The sequence below is a fragment of the Heterodontus francisci genome, chromosome 31, assembly GCF_036365525.1.
Source record: "Heterodontus francisci isolate sHetFra1 chromosome 31, sHetFra1.hap1, whole genome shotgun sequence".
Lineage (NCBI taxonomy): Eukaryota > Metazoa > Chordata > Chondrichthyes > Heterodontiformes > Heterodontidae > Heterodontus > Heterodontus francisci.
In genome coordinates this window covers 43,491,605-43,511,598 of record NC_090401.1, presented here as the reverse complement: position 1 = coordinate 43,511,598, position 19,994 = coordinate 43,491,605, and the positions used below count along the sequence as shown (strand labels likewise).

General features: G+C 44.8%; 1 protein-coding gene across 1 annotated transcript in view; it reads left to right on the top strand.

Moving 5' to 3' along the window:
• Window positions 1-19,994, top strand: part of LOC137346984 (cation channel sperm-associated protein 4-like) — a 62,222-nt gene that overhangs the window by 32,636 nt on the left and 9,592 nt on the right. The window contains exons 5-8 of the mRNA XM_068010960.1: window positions 3,130-3,227; window positions 10,951-11,080; window positions 15,248-15,381; window positions 16,501-16,681. Coding sequence (XP_067867061.1) covers window positions 3,130-3,227; window positions 10,951-11,080; window positions 15,248-15,381; window positions 16,501-16,681 — 543 coding nt within the window. The remainder of the gene's footprint in view (window positions 1-3,129; window positions 3,228-10,950; window positions 11,081-15,247; window positions 15,382-16,500; window positions 16,682-19,994) is intronic.

The window sequence follows — 19,994 nt, the reverse complement described above, 5'->3', positions numbered from 1 at the left end:
CAATCATTGATGATGTTCAAGACAGAAATTGATAGATTTCTGGATACTAATGACATAAAAGGATATGGGGATAGTGGAGGAAAATGACATACAAGTAGATGATCAGCCATGATCTGTTTGAATGGTGGAGCAGACGTGACAGACCAAATTGCCTACTCCTGCTCCTATTTCCAATGATCCTAACTCCATCCCTAAACCCTTTCCCCTTGCTGCTTGTCCTCAAAAACCCGCTTACCAGCTATACTTTTAACCATCTCTCCTGATGTGAGCTCAGATCGTTTAAACATTTTCCAGGTGCTCTCTACATATGGGACTTGTTGCAGCAGGAATGCCACAGAAGTCCAAGGCCAGAGTGTCAGATGCCAGCAGACGGTAAAGGGGTGCTCGCTGCTGGTCGAGTGTCCTTTTTCTAACTGGTGGGCACAGGGTTCCCATTGAAACATAGAACTGGAGGGGCATAGGCAACCTTGGCAATGTCTCCTCTACTAGCTTTTCGGGTGCTACGTGAAATAAATTTGGGCAGTCTCAATCCAGTTCATCATGGGAATAGGCCTATAAGACAAAATCCTCTTTACATTGGCACTAACTTGCAGAAGGGCCATATATTTAACAGATGCCATCCGTAGTTAACTAAAAATTTGATAGTATCAAACTTAAAGAAAAAGCCTATAATTGCGCAAAGATGGGGAGGCAGGTTAGAAGATTGGACAGAATATAAAAAACAGCAAAGAATGACTAAAAGATTGATAAGGAAGGTTAGATTAGAGTACGAGAGAAAGCTAACTAGAAATATAAAGACAGATAGTAAGAGTTTCTGTTGATATTTTTAAAAAAAGAGTTAACAAAGTGAGCATTGGTCCTGTAGAAAGTGAGTCTGGGGAATTAATGGATAATAAGGAGATGGCAGATGAACAGATATTTTGCATCGGTCTTCACTATTGAGGGTACAAGTAACATCCCAGTGTTAGCTGCAAGTCAGGAAATGGAAGGGAGGGAGGAACTCATGAAAATTACAATCACCAGAGAAGTAGTACTGAACAAATTGTTGGAGCTGTGGGCTGGCAAATCCCCGGGTCCTGTTGGACTTCATCCTAGAGTGTCAAAAGAAGTGGCTAGTGAGATAGTTGATCCGTTAGTTTTGATTTTCCAAAATTCCCTAGATTCGGGGAAGGTTCCGTTAGATTGGAAAATAGTGAATGTAACTCCTTTATTCAAAAAGGGATGGAGATGGAAAGCAGGAAACTACAGGCCAGTTAGCTTAACATCTGTCTGAGGGAAAATGTTAGAAGCTATTATTAAAGACATTATAGCAGGGCATTTAGAAAAATTTAAGGTAATCAGGCAGAGTCAACATGGTTTTGTGAAAGGGAAATCATGTTTAACCTATTTATTGGAATTCTTTGAGGGAGTTACATGTGTTGTGAATGTACTGTACTTAGATTTCCAGAAGGCATTTGGTAAGGTGCCACATCAAAGGTTATTGCAGAAAATAAAAGCTTATGGTGTAGAGGGTAACATATTAGCATGGATAGAAGGTTGGTTAGCTAACAGGAAACAGAGAGTAGGCATAAATGGGTCATTTTCTGGTTGGCAAGATGTAACGAGTGGTGTGCGACAGTGATCTGTGCTGGGGCCTCAACTTTTTACGATTTATATAAATGACTTAGATGAAGAGACTGAAGGTATGGTTGCTAAATTTGCTGATGACACAAAGATAGGTAGGAAAATAACTTGTGAAGAGGACATGAGGCTACAAAGGGATATAGATAGGTTGAGTGGGCAAAGACCTGGCAAATGGAGTATAATGTGGGAAAGTGGGAAATTGTCCACTTTGGCAGGAAGAATAAAAAAGAAGCATATTATCTAAATGGTGAGAGATTGCAGAGCTCTGAGATGCAGAGAGATCTGGGTGTCCTAGTGCATGATTCGCAAAAGGCTAGTATGCAGGTACAGCACGTAATTAAAAAAGCTAATAGAATGTTATCGTTTATTGCGAGGGGAATTGAATACAAAAGTAGGGAGGTTATGCTTCAGCTATACAGGGCATTGGTGAGACCACATCTGGAGTACTGTGTACAGTACTGGTCTTCTTATTTAAGGAAGGATGTAAATGTGTTGGAGGCAGTTCAGAGAAGGTTTACTAGACTAATACCTGGAATGGGCGGGCTGTCTTACGAGGAAAGATTGGGCAGGCTAGGCTTGTATCCGCCGGAATTTAGAAGAGTAAGAGGCGACTTGATTGAAACATATAAGATCCTGAGGGGTCTTGCCAGGGGTGGATGTGGAAAGGATGTTCCCCCTTGTGGGAGAATCTAGACCTAGGGGTCACTGCTTAAAAATAAGGGGTCGCCCATTTAAGACAGAGATGAGGAGAAATGTTTTCTCTCAGAGGATCGTGAGTCTTTGGAATTCTCTTCCTTATAAGATGGTGGAAGCAGAGTCTTTGAATATTTTTAAGGTAGAGGTAGATGGATTCTTGATAAGCAAAGGGGTGGAAGGTCATCGAGGGTAGGTGGAAATGTGGAGAAATCAGTTCAGCCATGAACTTATTGAATGGCGGTGCAGGCTTAAAGGGCCGAGTGGCCTACTCCTGTTCCTAATTCGTATGTTCTTATGCCCAAACTCATTTCATGTAGAAACCTTCTGACTGGTGTTCTGGATGCTAAGTTTCCATTTGGACAAAGTACTTCACTGGAGATCAGTGGTGGAGAAAAAGGTTGTGATCCCAGATACCCCTCTCTTTTATATATAAGCCATGGCTACTTTGGCCCCTGTAGGCCTTCACTGGGGACTTAATGATCCACATGCTTTAGTTATTCCCTTGGTTCCAGTAAGTCAGCCCACTCAGGTGCATGTAAGAAATTCCATGGCACATTCCAAAGAAGAGCAAGGGAGTCCTCCACAGTGACTTGGTCAATATTTATCTCTCGACCAACATCACTAAAACAGATTATCTGGTTATCCGGTCATTTATCTCATTGCTCTGTGCAAAATGGTTCCTGTGTTTCCTACATTACAACAGTGAAAACACTTCAAAAATACTGTAAAACACTTTGGTATGTCCTTAGGTTGTGAAAGGTCCTATAAAAATGCATGTTCTTTTCTTTCTTTGCACTGATATTTTTCTAGGATGGTTGGAACATTGCAGATTTCTTCGTCACATCCGCCTTGTTTATAGGTTCCACACTATCGTTCACGAGGAATCATGAGATTTTCTATGTGTTGAGGTAAGAGGACACTTTTACTGGAATAGCTGATAATTCTGTGTAGAAATTAAAAACAAAGTCACGGATCATGGAAACCTGATATAAAAATTGGAAATTGCTAGATATGTGCAGCAGGTTTGTCAGCATCTGAAAGATAAAAGAGAGACGAGTTTAGAGCTCCAATGACTGGTCTCACCTGAAATACTAACCTTTTTTTTCTTTCAGCTAACTGGCTGGCTGTATATTTCCGGCATTTTCTGTTTTCATTCTGATAATTTGAAGTGTTCTTTCTCTCTAATCTTCTGTCCTACTCTGCCTTCCCATTTTGAATACATAGGGCAGACCTTTAACTGCCAAGGTGGGGGGGGGCACGTTTGGGGGCAGGGGGGGGTGTTAAAGCCTCAAAGTGGCATCGGGTTGGGTACTCAACATGATCCCACCCACTTCTGGGTTTCACCAGGGTGTGTTCAGAGGCAAGCGTGAAATGCCTGTGGATCTGTCAGGTAAGTAATTAAAATAGGCAATTACTTGTGCATTTAACCCGGAATTCTGGCTTTAACAGCCAGAGCACAGGTTTCCATAGAACCATAGAAAAATATGGGCACAGAAGGAGGTCATTTAGCCCATCATCTCTGCGCCGGCCAAAAAAAAACTAGCCGCCCAATCTAACGCCACCTTCCAGCACCTGGTCCGTAGCCTTGCAAGTTACAGCACTTTAGGTGCATGTCCAGGTACCAAATGAGTTGAGGGTTTCTGCCTCCACTACCATTCCTGGCAGTGAATTCCAGACACACACCACCTTCTGGGTGAAAAAGCCTTTCCTCATGTCCCCTCTAATCCTTCTACCAGTCACCTTAAATCTGTGCCCCCCTGGTAATTGACCTCTCCGCTAGGGGAAACAGGTCCTTCCTGTCTACTCTATCTAGACCCCTCATAATTTTGTACACCTCAATTAAGTCACCCCTCAGCCTCCTTTGGATTGGCTAGGGTTGTTTTCCTTAGAACAATCATTCCTGATAGCTGCAACTTTCAGGCCCTGCCAACATTCTTGTAAATCTCCTCTGTACTCTCTCCAGAGCAATTATGTCCTTCCTGTAATGTGGTGACCAGAACTATACGCAGTACTCCAGCTGTGGCCTAACCAGCATTTTATACAGTTCCAGCATTACATCCCTGTTTTTGTATTCTATACCTCGGCCAGTAAAGGAAAGCATTCCATATGCAAAGTGATTATTGACAACGCAGCCGGCAGATGACATCATCAGACTGTGCCAATCTGTGCACATGCGCAGATTGGCTCCTACTCTCTGCGCATGCACTGCGTTCCGCATTGCCAGGACTGGTTGGCGCATGCGCAGATTACGTCATCAAGCAACGTTTGCAGAGAGCGGGGGTGTGGTAAGCGGGGAGAGAGCGGCCGAAGACCTTGGTGGTGGCGGCGGGTGTGCTCTCCTTCCCCCCGCCCGCTCACTCTCACCCCCTGGGCCTGCCCGCTCACTCTCACCCCCCCTCTTTCTCCCCCCGGCCCATCCGCCTGCCCGCTCCCCCAGTCCGCTCCCCCCGGCCCGGTGCTCGCTCGCGCTTTCCCTCCTGCCATTGTGTGCTGCCATGTGTTTAGGTTGCCTTCGTGTGATTATTTGAGCAGCACCATCTTTAGTCCTGGCAGCTGCTGACGTCGCAGACTGTGACGTTTTAGTATGCCTTCTTCACCACTCTTATCTATCTGTCCTGCCAGCTTCAGGGACCTGTGGACATGCAGTCCAAGGTCTCTCACTTCTTCTACCCCTCTCAATATCCTCTCGTTTATTCTGTATTCCCTTGCTTTGTTTGTCCAAATGCATTACCTCACACTTCTCTGGATTGAGTTCCATTTGCCACTTGTCCGCCCGCTAGATCAAACCATTGATATCATTCTGGAGTCTACAGCTATCCTCTTCACTATCAACTACACGGCCATTTTTTGTATCATCAGCAAATTTCCCAATCATGCCTCCCACATTTAAGTCCAAATCATTAATATATACCACAAACAGCAAGGGACCCAACACTGAGCCCTGTGGACCCCCACTGGAAACCGCTTTCCATTCGCGAAAACATCTGTCATCTACTACCCTTTGTTTCCTCTTACTGAGCCAATTTTGGATCCAACCTGCCACATTCCCCTGTATCCCTGAGCTTTCATTTTTCTGACCAGTCTGCCATGCGGGACCTTGGCAAGTGCTTTATTAATATACATGTGGACTACATCCTCTGCACTACCCTCATCAATCCTTCTTGTTACTTCCTCAAAAAATTCAATCAAGTTAATAAGACATGACCTTCCCTTAACAAATCCATGCTGACTATTCCTGGTTAATTCATGCCTTTCGAAGTGGCATTTTATCCTTTCTCTCAATTGATTCTAATAATTTACCACCACCGAGGTCAGACTGTCCAGCCTATAATTATTTGGCCTATGCCTCACACCTTTTTTAAACAATGGTACAACGTTTGCAGACCTCCAATCCTGTGGCACCTCGCCCGTATCCAGTGAGGATTGACAAAGTAGACATAGCGAGGATGTTCCCTCTTGTGGGGCAATCTAGAACGAGAGGTCATAGTTTTAGGATAAGGGGTAGCAAATTTAAAACAGAGATGAGGAGAAATTACTTCTCTCAAAGGGTCGTGAATCTGTGGAATTCACTACCCCAGAGTGCGGTAGATGCCGGGACATTGGGTAAATTTAGGGAGGAGATAGACAGATTTTTAATTAGAAATGGGTTGAAGGGTTATGGAGAACGGGCAGGAAAGTGGAGTTGAGGCCAAGATGAGATCAGCCATGATCGTATTGAATGGCGGAGCAGGCTCGAGGGGCTGAATTGCCTACTCCTACTTCTTATGTTCTTATTTGAAGATGATCTTCAGCGCATCCACTATTTCCTCCCTGGCTTCCTTTAACAACCTGTAATGCAATCCATCCAGCCCTGGCAATTTATCCACTTTCAAGGATGTCACCCTCTAGTACTTCCTCTCTCATTATGCTTCTCGTATCTAATATTTCACATTCTTCCTCTTTTACTACAATGTCTGCATCATCCCTCCTTTGTGAAGACCGAGACAAAAAACTCATTAAGAGCCCTGCCCACATCTTCTGCATCCATGCATAAGTTCCTTTGTACATCTCTGATAGGTCCTACCCTTTCCTTAATTATTCTCTTGGTCTTAATGTTAAAACATCTTTGGGTTTTCTTTGATTTTACCTGCCAATAATCTTTCATGTCCTCTCTTTTCTTTTTCTAATTTCCTTTTTACTTCACCCCTGCACTTTCTATACTTCTCTAGGCTTTCTAAAAGTATTAAGTTTTTTGTGATCGTCATAAGCTTTCTTTTTCTGCTTTAACTTACCCTGTATCCTGCTAGATAGCCAGGGTGCTCTAGATTTGGCTGTACCACTCTTTATCTTTGTGGGGACATGCCTACACTGTGCCGTAGAATCTTGCTTTTGAATGCCTACCACTGGTTTGCCACTGATTTTCCTTCAAGTAGCTGTATCCAATCCACTTTAGCCAGATCACCTCTCAGTTTTGTTCCCCCAATTTAGAACTTTTACTCCTGTTTTATCTTCGTCCTTTTCCATGATTATGCTAAAACTATTATGGTCAATATCTCCAAAATGGTAACCCACTGTTATTTCATCCACTTGCCCAGCTTCATTACCAAAGATTAAATCTAGAATTGCAACCCCTCTCATTGGGTTTGTTACGTGCTGGTTAAAAAAGTTCTCTTGAATGCAGTTCAAGAATTTTGTGCCCTCTGTGCCCTTCACACTGTTTGTATCCCAGTTGATATTAGGGTAGTTGAAATCCCCAACTATTATTGCCCTATAGTTTTTACACTCAGAAATGCTACGTATTTGTTCTTCTATCTCCCTTTCGCTATTTAGGGGTCGATAGTACACTCCTAGTAGTGTGGCTGCCCCTTTTTTATTTCTGAGCTCAACCCATAAGGCCTCATTTAGCATATCATCCCTCCTCACAACTGTTATTAATTCCTTAACCAATAATGCTACACACCCCCTTTTATCCCCCATCTATCCTGCCTGAAAACTCTATATCCAGGGATGTTGAGCTGCCATTCTTGCCCCTCTTTAAGCCAAGTTTCCATTATAGCAATGATATTGTGTTGCCATGAGTCTATCTGTGCCCTCAGCTCGGCTTTATTTACTATACTCCTTGCATTTAAATAAATTCTTTTTAACGCTGCCAAATTCCTGTGCTGCACATTTTTTAACAAAAGAACAAAGAAAATTACAGCACAGGAACAGGCCCTTCGGCCCTCCAAGCCTACGCCGATCCAAATCCTCTATCTAAACCTGTCGCCTATTTTCTAAGGGTCTGTATCTCTTTGCTTCCTGCCCATTCATGTATCTGTCTAGATACATCTTAAAAGACGCTGTCGTGCCCGCGTCTACCACCTCCGCTGGTAATGCGTTCCATGCACCCACCACCCTCTGCGTAAAGAACTTTCCACGCATATCCCCCCTAAACTTTTCCCCTTTGCTTCTTCTGTCTTTCAGAGTCACTCGCTAATTTTCTGCCTCCCGTTCCCTGCCCTGAAATTGTCCTATCTGAAACTGTCCTCAGGTTTCCATCCCCCTGCCAAACTAGTTTAAACCATCCCCAACAGCACTAGCAAACCTTCCTGCAAGGATATTTGTCCCAGTCCTGTTCAAGTGTAGACCTTCCGGCTTGTACAGGTCCCAGAGCGTGTGTTGTCAGGGCAACCAGGCGAGAGCACAGCAGGGAATGCTTGGGCAGTGAAACTGACAGGCTGGGAAACCTTCAAACAGTGAAACTGAATAGATGCAGCCCTGCCTAGGAGAAAGGCTGGTGCTTGCAGCACTTCTTCTTTCACTGCTTGACTGGTGATTCGCAACTTCTTAGAAGTCAGATCAGCTGTGACTGAGGTTGAGTGTGAGTGTTCTCTGTTCAGATGGGGATGTAAGAAGGGACCTGGAGAGAGAAGAATGAGTGGAGCTGCAAAGTGTGTTGTTCTGAGGCATGCTGTGCAGGAGAATGCTGAGAAAGTCAGAGTGTTGGCCTTTGTACCTCTCCTGCCCTTCTGAGGGCCTTGAATCTCTTGTGGCACTGTATCCAAGTTCGAGGGACCACACTTCTGCTTACTTCCTCAGCCACTTCCAACCTTGCCTGCTTGGTTTGAGAGGCCGGCTTCTTCCTTCCATCCTTGAGATCCCGCAGCAGGACCTCCAGGTAAGAATCAGAAACCAGGGGGCTAGTCTTCCAAGTCTCCTTTCCATTCCTGCCTTTGCTGAAGCCCCAGGAATCAATGTACAGGCCAGCCATTCTCTCTCCTGCTGCGGTCACTTTAACTAAAAATCCTTCCTTTGACAGATTTGAGGCATCATCTCCTCTGCTTTCTCTGATTGGTCAGGAAACCCGGAAGTGCCATGACTGAGTTAAAGAACCACAGCAAAGCCCGCTTCAGTTTCAAATGGATTCCACTACTGCACTGCCCACTACCGATGCATGCGGGTCCAGTCCACACATAGTCAATCTTGTTCATTCAGATATTGACTTTACATTAGCTTTTAAGGACTTATGCACAATCAGTAAATGTGGAGATCTTAGTGTAATATATATGATTAATATTGTGTGTAGCAGGTGGTATTTGCAGCCATACAACATATTAGTTAGTTAGTTAGAGATACAGCACTGAAACAGGCCCTTTGGCCCACCGAGTCTGTGCCGACCATCAACTACCCATTTATACTAATCCTACACTAATTCCATATAGGAGAGCCAACTGTGCAACAGCCCCAACAAACAAATTTCTCTGCAGCACCTGTGGAAGAGCCTGTCACTCCAGAATTGGCCTTTATAGCCACTCCAGGCGCTGCTTCACAAACCACTGACCACCTCCAGGCGCGTATCCATTGTCTCTCGAGATAAGGAGGCCCAAAAGAAAGAACACTAATTCCATATTCCTACCACATCCCCACCTGTGGAAGAGCCTGTCACTCCAGAATTGGCCTTTATAGCCACTCCAGGCGCTGCTTCACAAACCACTGACCACCTCCAGGCGCGTATCCATTGTCTCTCGAGATAAGGAGGCCCAAAAGAACACTAATTCCATATTCCTACCACATCCCCACCTGTCCCTATATTGCCCTACCACCTACCTATACTAGGGGCAATTTATAATGGCCAATTTACCTATCAACCTGCAAGTCTTTTGGCATGTGGGAGGAAACCAGAGCACCCGGAGGAAATCCACGCAGATACAGGGAGAACTTGCAAACTCCACACAGGCAGTACCCAGAATTGAACCCGGGTCGCTAGAGCTGTGAGGCTGCGGTGCTAACCACTGCGCTATATTATCAGGTCCAACATTTAAGAAATCCTCACTAATAGCTCAGAATTCTGAAATTGCTGTTTTATTCCTGGGGATCACAACTCACTACATTCTATGGCTTCATATTTTGGATTAACCCAAGCAGATTTTTGACTCCTGGAAATTAATTAAATTTTTCATGTGAGTTAGTACTACATTTTTTTTCATTTCTGCCTTTAACAGCTCAGTCTTAACTTTATTGCCATATACATCCTTCATCTCCATATTAAGACAGGCCGATATTTTTGCCTTACCTTTGTGCTTTTTTTTAACAAAGTGATTCCTGACAACGCAGCGGCTCGCTGACGTCATCAGAGTGCTCCAAGCTGCACACATGCACAGCTACATCTTGCCAGGACTAAGTGACGCATGCGCGGGATGACATCATCGCATATCCGTGCCTGGTCCATCTTCATGCATGCGCGCTGAAGCGTCATTGGGTATCCAGCCCCCCACTCAGCTGGAGGAAGCGGCTGAATGGAAGACTTTGAGGCTGGAGCTCAATCCCCGTCACTCGCTCCCGCCCACTGACCGCTCTCTCCCCTCGGCAGCTCGCTGCAGGCCTCGACACTTCCTCCTCTCAGCCGCTCGCTCCAGACCTTGCTGCTCCCACCTCACCCCCAATCCCTTGGCCGATTGTTCCTCACTTCGCGCCACCCTGCTGTCCGATCACTGGCTCCCCGCTTCCCTGCCCTCCCTCCAGCCACTAACTCCAGACCTCGCTGCTGCCCCCCATTCCCTGGCCGATTGTTCCCCGCTCTCCGGCCGCTCCCTGCCACCCCCTCCTCCTCTCCAGCCGCTAGCTCCAGGCCACGCTGTTTCCCTCCTCTTGGCCACTCGCTCCTACGGCACCCCTTGCAGCCTGCCTTGCTTCTTCGGGCGGCGCGTGGTGACTGATCAAATGTGGCTGCAAGTGGCCAGAGGAGGGAAGCGGTGCGGCCTAGAGCTAGAGGCTGGAGAGGAGGAGGGGATGACGGGGAGCAAGTGGCCGGAGAGCGGGGTGGTTCAAGCAGGGAACAATTGGCCAGGGGAGTGGGGGGAAGCAGTGAGGTCTGGAGCAAGCGGCTGAGAGGCAGGGGGGAAGCAGCCAGTGGGGAGGAGGGGGAGAAAGCGAGTTGCCGAGGAGGAGAGCGGCCAATGGTGCGGCAGCTAATAGCTACGTTTGGGTGAAAGCAGTCCTGGTCAGTCATATAAACGAATCACCATAACGAATTGGCAGCACATTTTAAAGTGTGCCCGATTTTCAATTGATGCGACAATTCTCTATCCTCCAGTGAAAATTCAATCATAAAATTCCTTTTGTATTTAATGCTTGGCTTGTGATTAAACAATGACCTTGTGTTGGTTATTCTAGAGTGCTGAGGGCTCTGCGAATGGTGCGGAGTCTAGCTGCCATCCAAGGCCTGGCCATTATGGTGCAGGTAATCGTCCAGTCAGTTTCCGACATGGCCAACATTATCTTCCTGCTCATCATGATCACATTGGTGAGTACAAGTAAGTAACATTTGCATCTGCACTGGTGCTACTCATAATATGGCCTAGGGACCTCCTGCGGCCTACATCCCCTTCATCTTTGGCCATCGCAGGCTTGCTGCTCTGTTTGTCATTTGGCCTCCATTTGTGGCCATGGAATGACACTGCAGATAGTCATTCTGTACTGTACACTAAGAGAAAACAAGGCAATACTATGGGGCACCTGAGTTATCCCAGCTTGCCTTGAGTAAGTGCTTGGCTCGAATAAACCGATAGGACTTGCAGTTTTAATAAATCTACAGGGCCTGTGGTTTATTTTCCTCTTTCTGAGTGGTGGGGGAGGTCCCAACGTGTCAGATCTGAAATCAAGATGTCATTGTGTGAGACTGAAAGCACATGTCATGTAAGACCCTATTTGTGATAATGATACTCAACAGAAAGTTAGCAAAAGATACTAGGGACAATTTTTATGTGACCGCTTCCATCGGGTTCCAGGCAGGCGGAGCAAGCTCTGTTCAAGCAGATGCCTGGGGCACCCATTTCAAGACCCCACAAAAATAGCAGGAATAGGGTGGTAAGTGTTGCCCTGCCATTTTGATTATGTAACTACTCCATTCCCACCAAGAGGGGAGGGGTGCTGAAAAATTAACCCCGAAGACCCTGAGAGGTTAGACAATGCCTTTGACAGCTGTACTTAGCAGCAGCCCATTCTAGTCTGGAAACTATTCAGGGCAATATCAATGGACAAATGAAAAATGCAATCATATGGCATTCCTCTGTCTATTTTAATGCAGGTAATTAGTTTATTGTGATACCAAAGCACAATATGTTTGTTCATTATATCATCCAGTAATTTCTAGGCTTCTATAGTATCAAAAGTCAATAAGCCAGATATTCGTGCCAAAGTGGTGGGATACAAGCTACGTCTGTCCATGTTCTTACTATTTTTGTACCTCTTATACCTGTAAATGCTGGGGTGCTGGTGCATGAGTCTGTGCTGTAAGAATCTGAGAGCTTGTGGAAGCTTGCTGTCCTATTTTTTTGCTGTGCTTTTTCTTCACACTAGCTGTAGACAAAACAAAAAGGCAGGTGAGAACTGCTTCACCTCATGGGCCTCCCCTGTGGAGTGTGAAAAACTGCAAACAATTTAGAAGTATACAAAACTAAGGCTAAAGGTTACTCTGCCCTCTCAAAAATGGACCCATTGGTTACCTGCCATCTGTATGCGTTTCTCCCAAGAGCGTGATGTTGAGTAGCTGCTTACAATGGGCCAGATCTTGCTGGAAAAATAACAGTGTGTTAATGATGCATGGCTTTATTAATGTGCAAATAGGCCAGAAAATTCAGGGGATTAGGAGATATGGCATGAACTGCAAATCTCCAGAACTTGCAGGTCGATTAGACAACTCCCCGCTTGCCCTTAGCCTCCCCATTATTTTTAAGAACTTGCTGAATTTGTGCATTGATTTGCCCATTAAACTCACAGCAGAAAGTTAGGGCTGGAAATGAATGTGATCATTGTCAATGCAATACTAATCAATCTCTCTGACCCAGAAAAGGAGCAATTTAGACTGTCCAAGCCCTTTCCTGCATTTTGTCAATTCTCCTTAGAGATTTTAAGAGTCAAATTTTAAATTTTTTCTTATGTTTCCTTTGAGAAATCTGCATTTTATTCTCGCTCTTAATCCAATCTTTCTTTCCCTCACTTTGGGCAGAATTTTTATTGATCTGACCTGCAGGGTGCAGTTTGGTCAGAAGCTGTGAGAAACCTACAATTCAGGAACTTCCACATGCTGTGGAGCTTTAACTCCACAACGTGTCTTTATTTTTTATTTATTTATTTTATTTAGAGATACAGCACTGAAACAGGCCCATCGGCCCACCGAGTCTGTGCCGACCAAGAACCATCCATTTATACTAACCCTACAATAATCCCATATTCCCTACCACCTACCTACTCTAGGGGCAATTTACAATGGCCAATTTACCTATCACCTGCAAGTCTTTGGCGGTGGGCGGAAACCGGAGCACCCAGCGAAAACCCACGCGGTCACAGGGAGAACTTGCAAACTCCGCACAGGCAGTACCCAGAATTGAACCCGGGTCCCTGGAGCTGTGAGGCTGCGGTGCTAACCACTGCGCCACTGTGCCGCCCCCTTTGATGACATCGATTGTTTCCCCTGTCCGGAGACCCAGCCTAATTGACAGCCTGGGTCTCCAGTTGGGCAGAGAGACGGCCAGTACTGGCTGCACCAGCAGCTAAGTCTCACAGATGGGGTTGGGGGGGTGGGGGTGCGTGTGATCAGAAGTGGGGGTATCAACTGGGCAAGGGGTTCAATCAAGTGGGCTGCCACGTCGGGGGGAGGCATTTGGGAGCCTAGGGGGCGTTGGGAAATAGTTGGACTCCTTGTGGTAGAGGGAGTTTGGAGGTCATGGGGGGAATCAGGGCCTGATGGGGGGAGGGAGAAGGGCAGGAGGTCTTGTGGGGACGGTTCTTGGTGGGGGAGGTACAATCGAGGAGGCTGCTCAAGCAGGCACCTGGATTTGGGGAGTAGGCATGAAGGCAGTTACCTCCTGAAACCACCAAGTCCTCAGCCAGTGAAGCTGCCAGCTACCCGACGTTCAGGAAATCTGACTGACAGTAGTTAAAAGTTCAAAAGCAGAATGCAGCCTCTTTATCATATTTAAACTTGCCACCAGCCTCCTTGGATTGGGTTGGTCATCTGTCCAATTTCCAGCCTTGAAGCTGGAAATGGGCGGGTTGAGGTGGGTTTGGGTCAGGAAACAGATTTCTAAGCCTTCACCCCACCCTAATGAAGCCCGGCCTTTTTAAAGTTGAAATTCTGCCCTTTATTTCTCTTTCTATGCCTGATTGGACTCTAATTTGCCCTATTTCTTCCTTTGTCATTTCTCTCTTCTTTTCTCAATCTTTAAATCTGATTGGTTAAGGAATAAATATCCAGGTAGCCTACTGGAGCCAAATCTCTGGAATCAGTTAAGGAACAAGCAGGTACCACAATGGGGGAGGGCAGTTGGCTCTTTCTGGCTGGATGAATTAAGATGGGCTTCCTCATCCAATAATTATCTTGGGACCATGAGCATAAACCACCAAAGCTTTTTCCCCTCTTTGAACTTGCACTAAAGATACACGAATGCTGCTCAGCTACTGTACACCATTAACTGTAACCTACAAAATAAAAGGTGGCCATTACCCATACTACAAGGCTTGTGCATGTTCTGGTATTGGCTCCAGTTGAAGTTTGACCTCATCACAGGAAATGATGCCTAACAGCAGGTCAAACAGTGCCTGTAATGGAAGAGCCAGGATTGAATTCTCTAATGTATGAGACAATTGTAATACAGGGTAACAGAAGGATGGTGGATTAGTGTCCTGGCCTTTTACCTTCACAGTTTCTGGGTCCTATCAATTTCAGATGCTACCAGAAATGAAGATCCTCTTTAAACATGTTAATGTATTCCAAGTTAGACTGCAGTGTTATTCTGCTGGCATGTCAACAATAGTATCCATTGCTGAACTTAAATGTGTTGTATTATTTGATTGAACAGTTTTTTTGTCTCTCCATACTTTATTAATATTACTATGGTCAGTCCTCTTCTGAACCTTTGATCTTTTGTTCCTTCCATGTTCTACACATCCTCCTGCCTAAATTCCCACTGTGTTGAAATCAGAACTCAGTATCCTTCTCCTACTCTTAATACATTCCTTCTCGAAACTGTAGAACTCCTCAAATTCCTAAATCTCCAGGCTTTTAACATCAAAACCTAGTTTCAAAATAGCCTTGAAATAACACTGATTTTAAAATTGGGTTGTACTTGTATCAAATCCCCCCTTTCTGCTATTTCAAAGGAGCTTCCATTAAATGGCAGATAAACACCAGAAAGTTCAACTTTGGCAGAGATGTTATAAACCCTGCACAGTCATCCTTTCCATAGACTTCAGCTAATTCCACAGTCTGTGTTTCAACTCTGTCAGAGTTGAAAGTCCCACCTAAAGTGTTTATACAATGGTATTTCCCAGTGCAATTTTCAGGCTGTAGTCACTTCATTTTATTTAACTATTTTCAGCTGCCCTGTGCTGTGGGCATTGGTTAACTTACATAGTTGACTTCAAAATCATCTCATTCAAGCTGCAGAAAATGAGATCTTACCTTTTGCAGGTATTCGCTGTGTTTGGGGTGATCATATTTAGCACCAATGTTCCAGAATCGTTTGGGAGTTTGGAGAAAGCTATGTACTCGCTGTTTATCTGCATTACACAAGATGGATGGGTGAAAATTTATGAAGAATTTGTGTAAGTCCCATTGTCTGCCTGACATATTCCCAGGCCTGTGTTTACCTGTTTTATTTTAATTGTGTGCAGGATCAGTTTAAGTGCAGTTTTAGAAGGACAAGGGAAGTAGGCACAAGGGAACACCACTAAGTTCTCCTCCAAGTGGTGCACCATTCTGACTTGGAAATATATCGCCATTCTTTCATTGTCACTGAGACAAAGTCCTGGAGCTCCCTACCTAACAGCACTATGGGAGTACCTACATGACACAGACTGCAACAGTTCAAGAACGCAGCTCATCACCACTTTATCAAGGGCAATTAGGGATGGGCGATAAATGCTGGATCAATAATACAAGAAACTGTAGGCCCCTTACCTGTAATGGAATCCTTTTGCATTACAGTGCGGGGATAACACCACATTCTTATCACATTCACTTTCTTCGAAGATGGGAGAAACAACTGAATCCCAGCATCACATCACCAGACAAACCAACCACTTTTGCTGAGGGTGAAGGTTAGACTGGTTGTAAATAGTATTATGAGAATCACTGGCATGGGTGACAGGTCAAGGGATGCCAGGCTCAGAAGACCAAGGGCTAGTTCTGAAATTTGGCTCTTGCTGGATTTCAAAGTCCATTCAGTACTGCATCTAACTTCCCTCATTCATTGTCCTTCACGTACCGTTATGGGAATACACATGCACATTAACACATGCAGACACACACAGTACAGTAATATACACAAATGGTGCATATCTCCTCTACAAGTGTTTTACAGTTTCTGCACATGGTGCACACATCACACCTTTTAACCTGCTGAAAGGTTAGAATTCAGATCTGCCTTTATAGAATTGGCAAATCCGCTGATTTTGCTAACATGGGAGTATATAATTTTTCTCAGTAGTGCTGTTCAGTGGGGGGATGTCCCAAATAAACAGGATAGTTAAGAACAAAATGCTCCAGCATCTCCTGTTACGCAGCTTGCCTGATAGTTTTTAGGAGCCCCTGGAGGGTCTGCTCAGGCCTCAGCCCATGTGATAGAATCAAAAGATTCTGGCCACAGACGGTCTTGAGAATGAAATGATTTCCACTAGACATATATTACAGTGCTGACATTCACAAGACTGTCTTCTTTCCAGGAAAAAGAATGGAGCGATAATGTACTGGGGCGCACTGTACCTCTTCATCTACATCATAGGAGCATCTTTTATCTTTGCAAACATCATGGTTGCCGCGGTGACTTCAAACTTGGAGCAAGCAATAACAGAGCAAGAGGAGAAGAGGCATACACTGTCTGGCGGCTCAGGTCTGCTGACTGAGGTATGATGTTACCCAAGAAGTGAGATACCTGCTGGTGCAACACTGACAAGGAATGCCCCTTTAGATCTGTACTCTGCAGCTCAGATTTGTAGAATGAAAGTCTCTGTCTGTAAGGGTCCTGTGTGAGATGAGTTTGAGCAATCTAACCTCATTTGCAAATGGACATAGGCACAAAACGATCCCTAATTTAGCACTAGATTGACAATCTCGCTCAAAATGGCCACAGGATAGCTAGTGTAGGAAATGGAAAAATATCAGCTACACAGTATGGGGTGTTTTGAGGGAGCAGCTGAAGTACATTTTTGGGAGCATCATGCTGACACTGGGTGTGTTTCATTCCCCAGCACTAACATACCTCACCTTGATGAGGTAGTTTGGTGATCCATTGTATTGACATACTAAGATCTAATGCTACAGGACAGTTGAACAGTATTACTTATGAATCTCATCTTGCCCGTCATTGGGAGGGAAGAAGATGTTGAATGAAGCAATGTGTTCTACCTAGGGGGACGGTTGGGTCGATAGTAATCCCAAAGCTGTTCTTGTACACCACCAGGCTGAAACCTCGCATGCAGCATCTGCGCAGGCCAGACAGCACCATCTGGCTATATGACCTCTCACTGAACAAACGGTGCATGGGACAAAGTAAGTTTCACCAATAATTGGGCTTGGCATAATTTTAAAATAACCACAACTCATCAGCATCTTGTTAACATGATACTTGTACAAGTGTCTGAACTCATACTGCCCTGAACCTTTCCGGCTATTCTTGTAGTTATGTGACCCCATCACACATATCCTGATGTGAATGACAAGAGCCTCAGTGCCAACTCAGGAATTTGTTCTGTTTGATGTCATGGAAATCTTTTAAAGTATAATTATTTTTTGTTAAGGTTTTGAGACAAAACCTTTAAATCAATCACTGCAAACTTTGTTTCTTATGTTGGAAGAGAAGCTACGTTCACTTGCTTGGCTGGAATGTAAGGAAAATTTCAGTTGCCCCATTCACATGCAGTGAGAGCTGAATGATTGGTCCCAATGATACAGCCAAAGGGTGAGGTTTTAGAATCTGCAGATATTAACAGGTGATATCAGTGACCTTTGACACTCTTTTGCCCCAGGATTTGTCTCTGGGAACCTGTTTACAGAGACGTAGATGATTGCTCAACCAGCAATGGATTTGAGTTTTCTGTTAACAGATATTTCAGTGCCATTGTATCTTTTGATTGTTGATTGACAGTACCATGCTCAGTCAGTGAAATATATTCTGCAGCCTTTGGCCAATTAAGCACTTCCCTTCTTGAGCTCAACTCCTTGTCAATGTTCTGGGTTGCTAACACTGGTCCAGGCTCAGCATTATTAGGTGGACCAGTGAAGCATTGCTTCTTTTTACTCTTTTGCAGTCAGGAATTGTGAGTTTGATGTTGTAAATTTAATGAAACAACCACTTTTCTACTGTTGAACTTGTCATTTAATCATTTTTATTCATATATCATGGCCTAAGCCATGTGGTCTGAAAGCAATTCATCTTCCAAAGATTAAGGAGACATGAGACAGCTGGTGTCAGTCTCAGTGAGCAAATTACAATTCCACCCCGGGCACTGCTACATTACCAGATATTTCATCTAGAAGGGCACACTCCAGTTCATAGGAGTGTTGATGGATCACTTATGGGAATGTTATTTGGTGCTGAGTACAACAAAATCATAACTCTGTTTAAAATAATAACTCACAGTCTTTAAGGAGAAAATCAGCTTCTGTTTCCAATTACCAAGAGTAGATTTCTTTATTAAGTGATGATTAACATCATGAAATATAGAGTGAGAGGTTGAGAAGCACACTTCTGAGTCTAGCATTCAAAAGAACAAAGAACAGTACAGCACAGGAACAGGCCATTCGGCCCTCCAAGCCTGCGCCGATCTTGATGCCTGTCTAAACTAAAACCTTCTGCACTTCCGGGGTCCGTATCCTTCTATTCCCATCCTATTCATGTATTTCTCAAGATGCCTCTTAAACGTCGCTATCGTACCTGCTTCCACCACCTCCCCCGGCAGCAAGTTCCAGGCACTCACCACCCTCTGTGTAAAGAACTTGCCTCGCACATCCCCTCTAAACTTTGCCCCTCGCACCTTAAACCTATGTCCACTAGTAACTGACTCTTCCACCCTGGGAAAAGCTTCTGACTATCCACTCTGTCCATGCCACTCATAACTTTGTAAAACTCTATCATGTCGCCCCTCCACCTCCGTTGTTCCAGTGAAAACAATCCGAGTTTATCCAACCTCTGCTCATAGCTAATGCCCTCCAGACCAGGCAACATCCTGGTAAACCTCTCCTGTACCCTTTCCAAAGCCTCCACGTCCTTCTGGTAGTGTGGCGACCAGAATTGCACGCAATATTCTAAGTGTGGCCTAACTAGGGTTCAATACAGCTGCAGCATGACTTGCCAATTTTTATCCTCTGTGCCCCGACCGATGAAGACAAGCATGCCGTATGCCTTCCTGACTACCTTATCCACCTACGTTGCCACTTTCATTGATCTGTGGACCTGTACGCCCAGATCTCTCTGCCTGTCAATACTCCTAAGGGTTCTGCCATTTACTCTATACTTCCCACCTGCATTAGATCTTCCAAAATGCATTACCTCACATTTGTCCGGATTAAACTCCATCTGCCATCTTCCGCCCAAGTCTCCAACCGATCTATATCCTGCTGTATCCTCTGACAATCCTCATCACTATCCGCAACTCCACCAACCTTTGTGTCGTCCGCAAATTTATTAATCAGACTAGCTACATTTTCCTCCAAATCATTTATATATATTACAAACAGCAAAGGTCCCAGCACTGATCCCTGTGGAACACCACTAGTCACAGCCCTCCATTCAGAAAAGCACCCTTCCACTGCTACCCTCTGTCTTCTATGACCGAGCCAGTTCTGTATCCATCTTGCCAGCTCACCTCTGATCCCGTGTGACTTCACCTTGTGTACCAGTTTGCCATGAGGGACCTTGTCAAAGGCTTTACTGAAGTCCATGTAGACAACATCCACTGCCTTTCCTTCATCAATCATCTTCGTCACTTCCTCAAAAAACTCGATCAAGTTAGTGAGACACGACCTCGCCTTCACAAAACCATGCTGCCTCTTGCTAATAAGTTCATTTGTTTCCAAATGGGAGTAAATCCTGTCCTGAAGAATCCTCTCCAATAATTTCCCTACCACTGACATAAGGCTCACCAGCCTATAATTTCCTGGATTATCCTTGCTACCCTTCTTAAACAAAGGAACAACATTGGCTATTCTCCAGTCCACT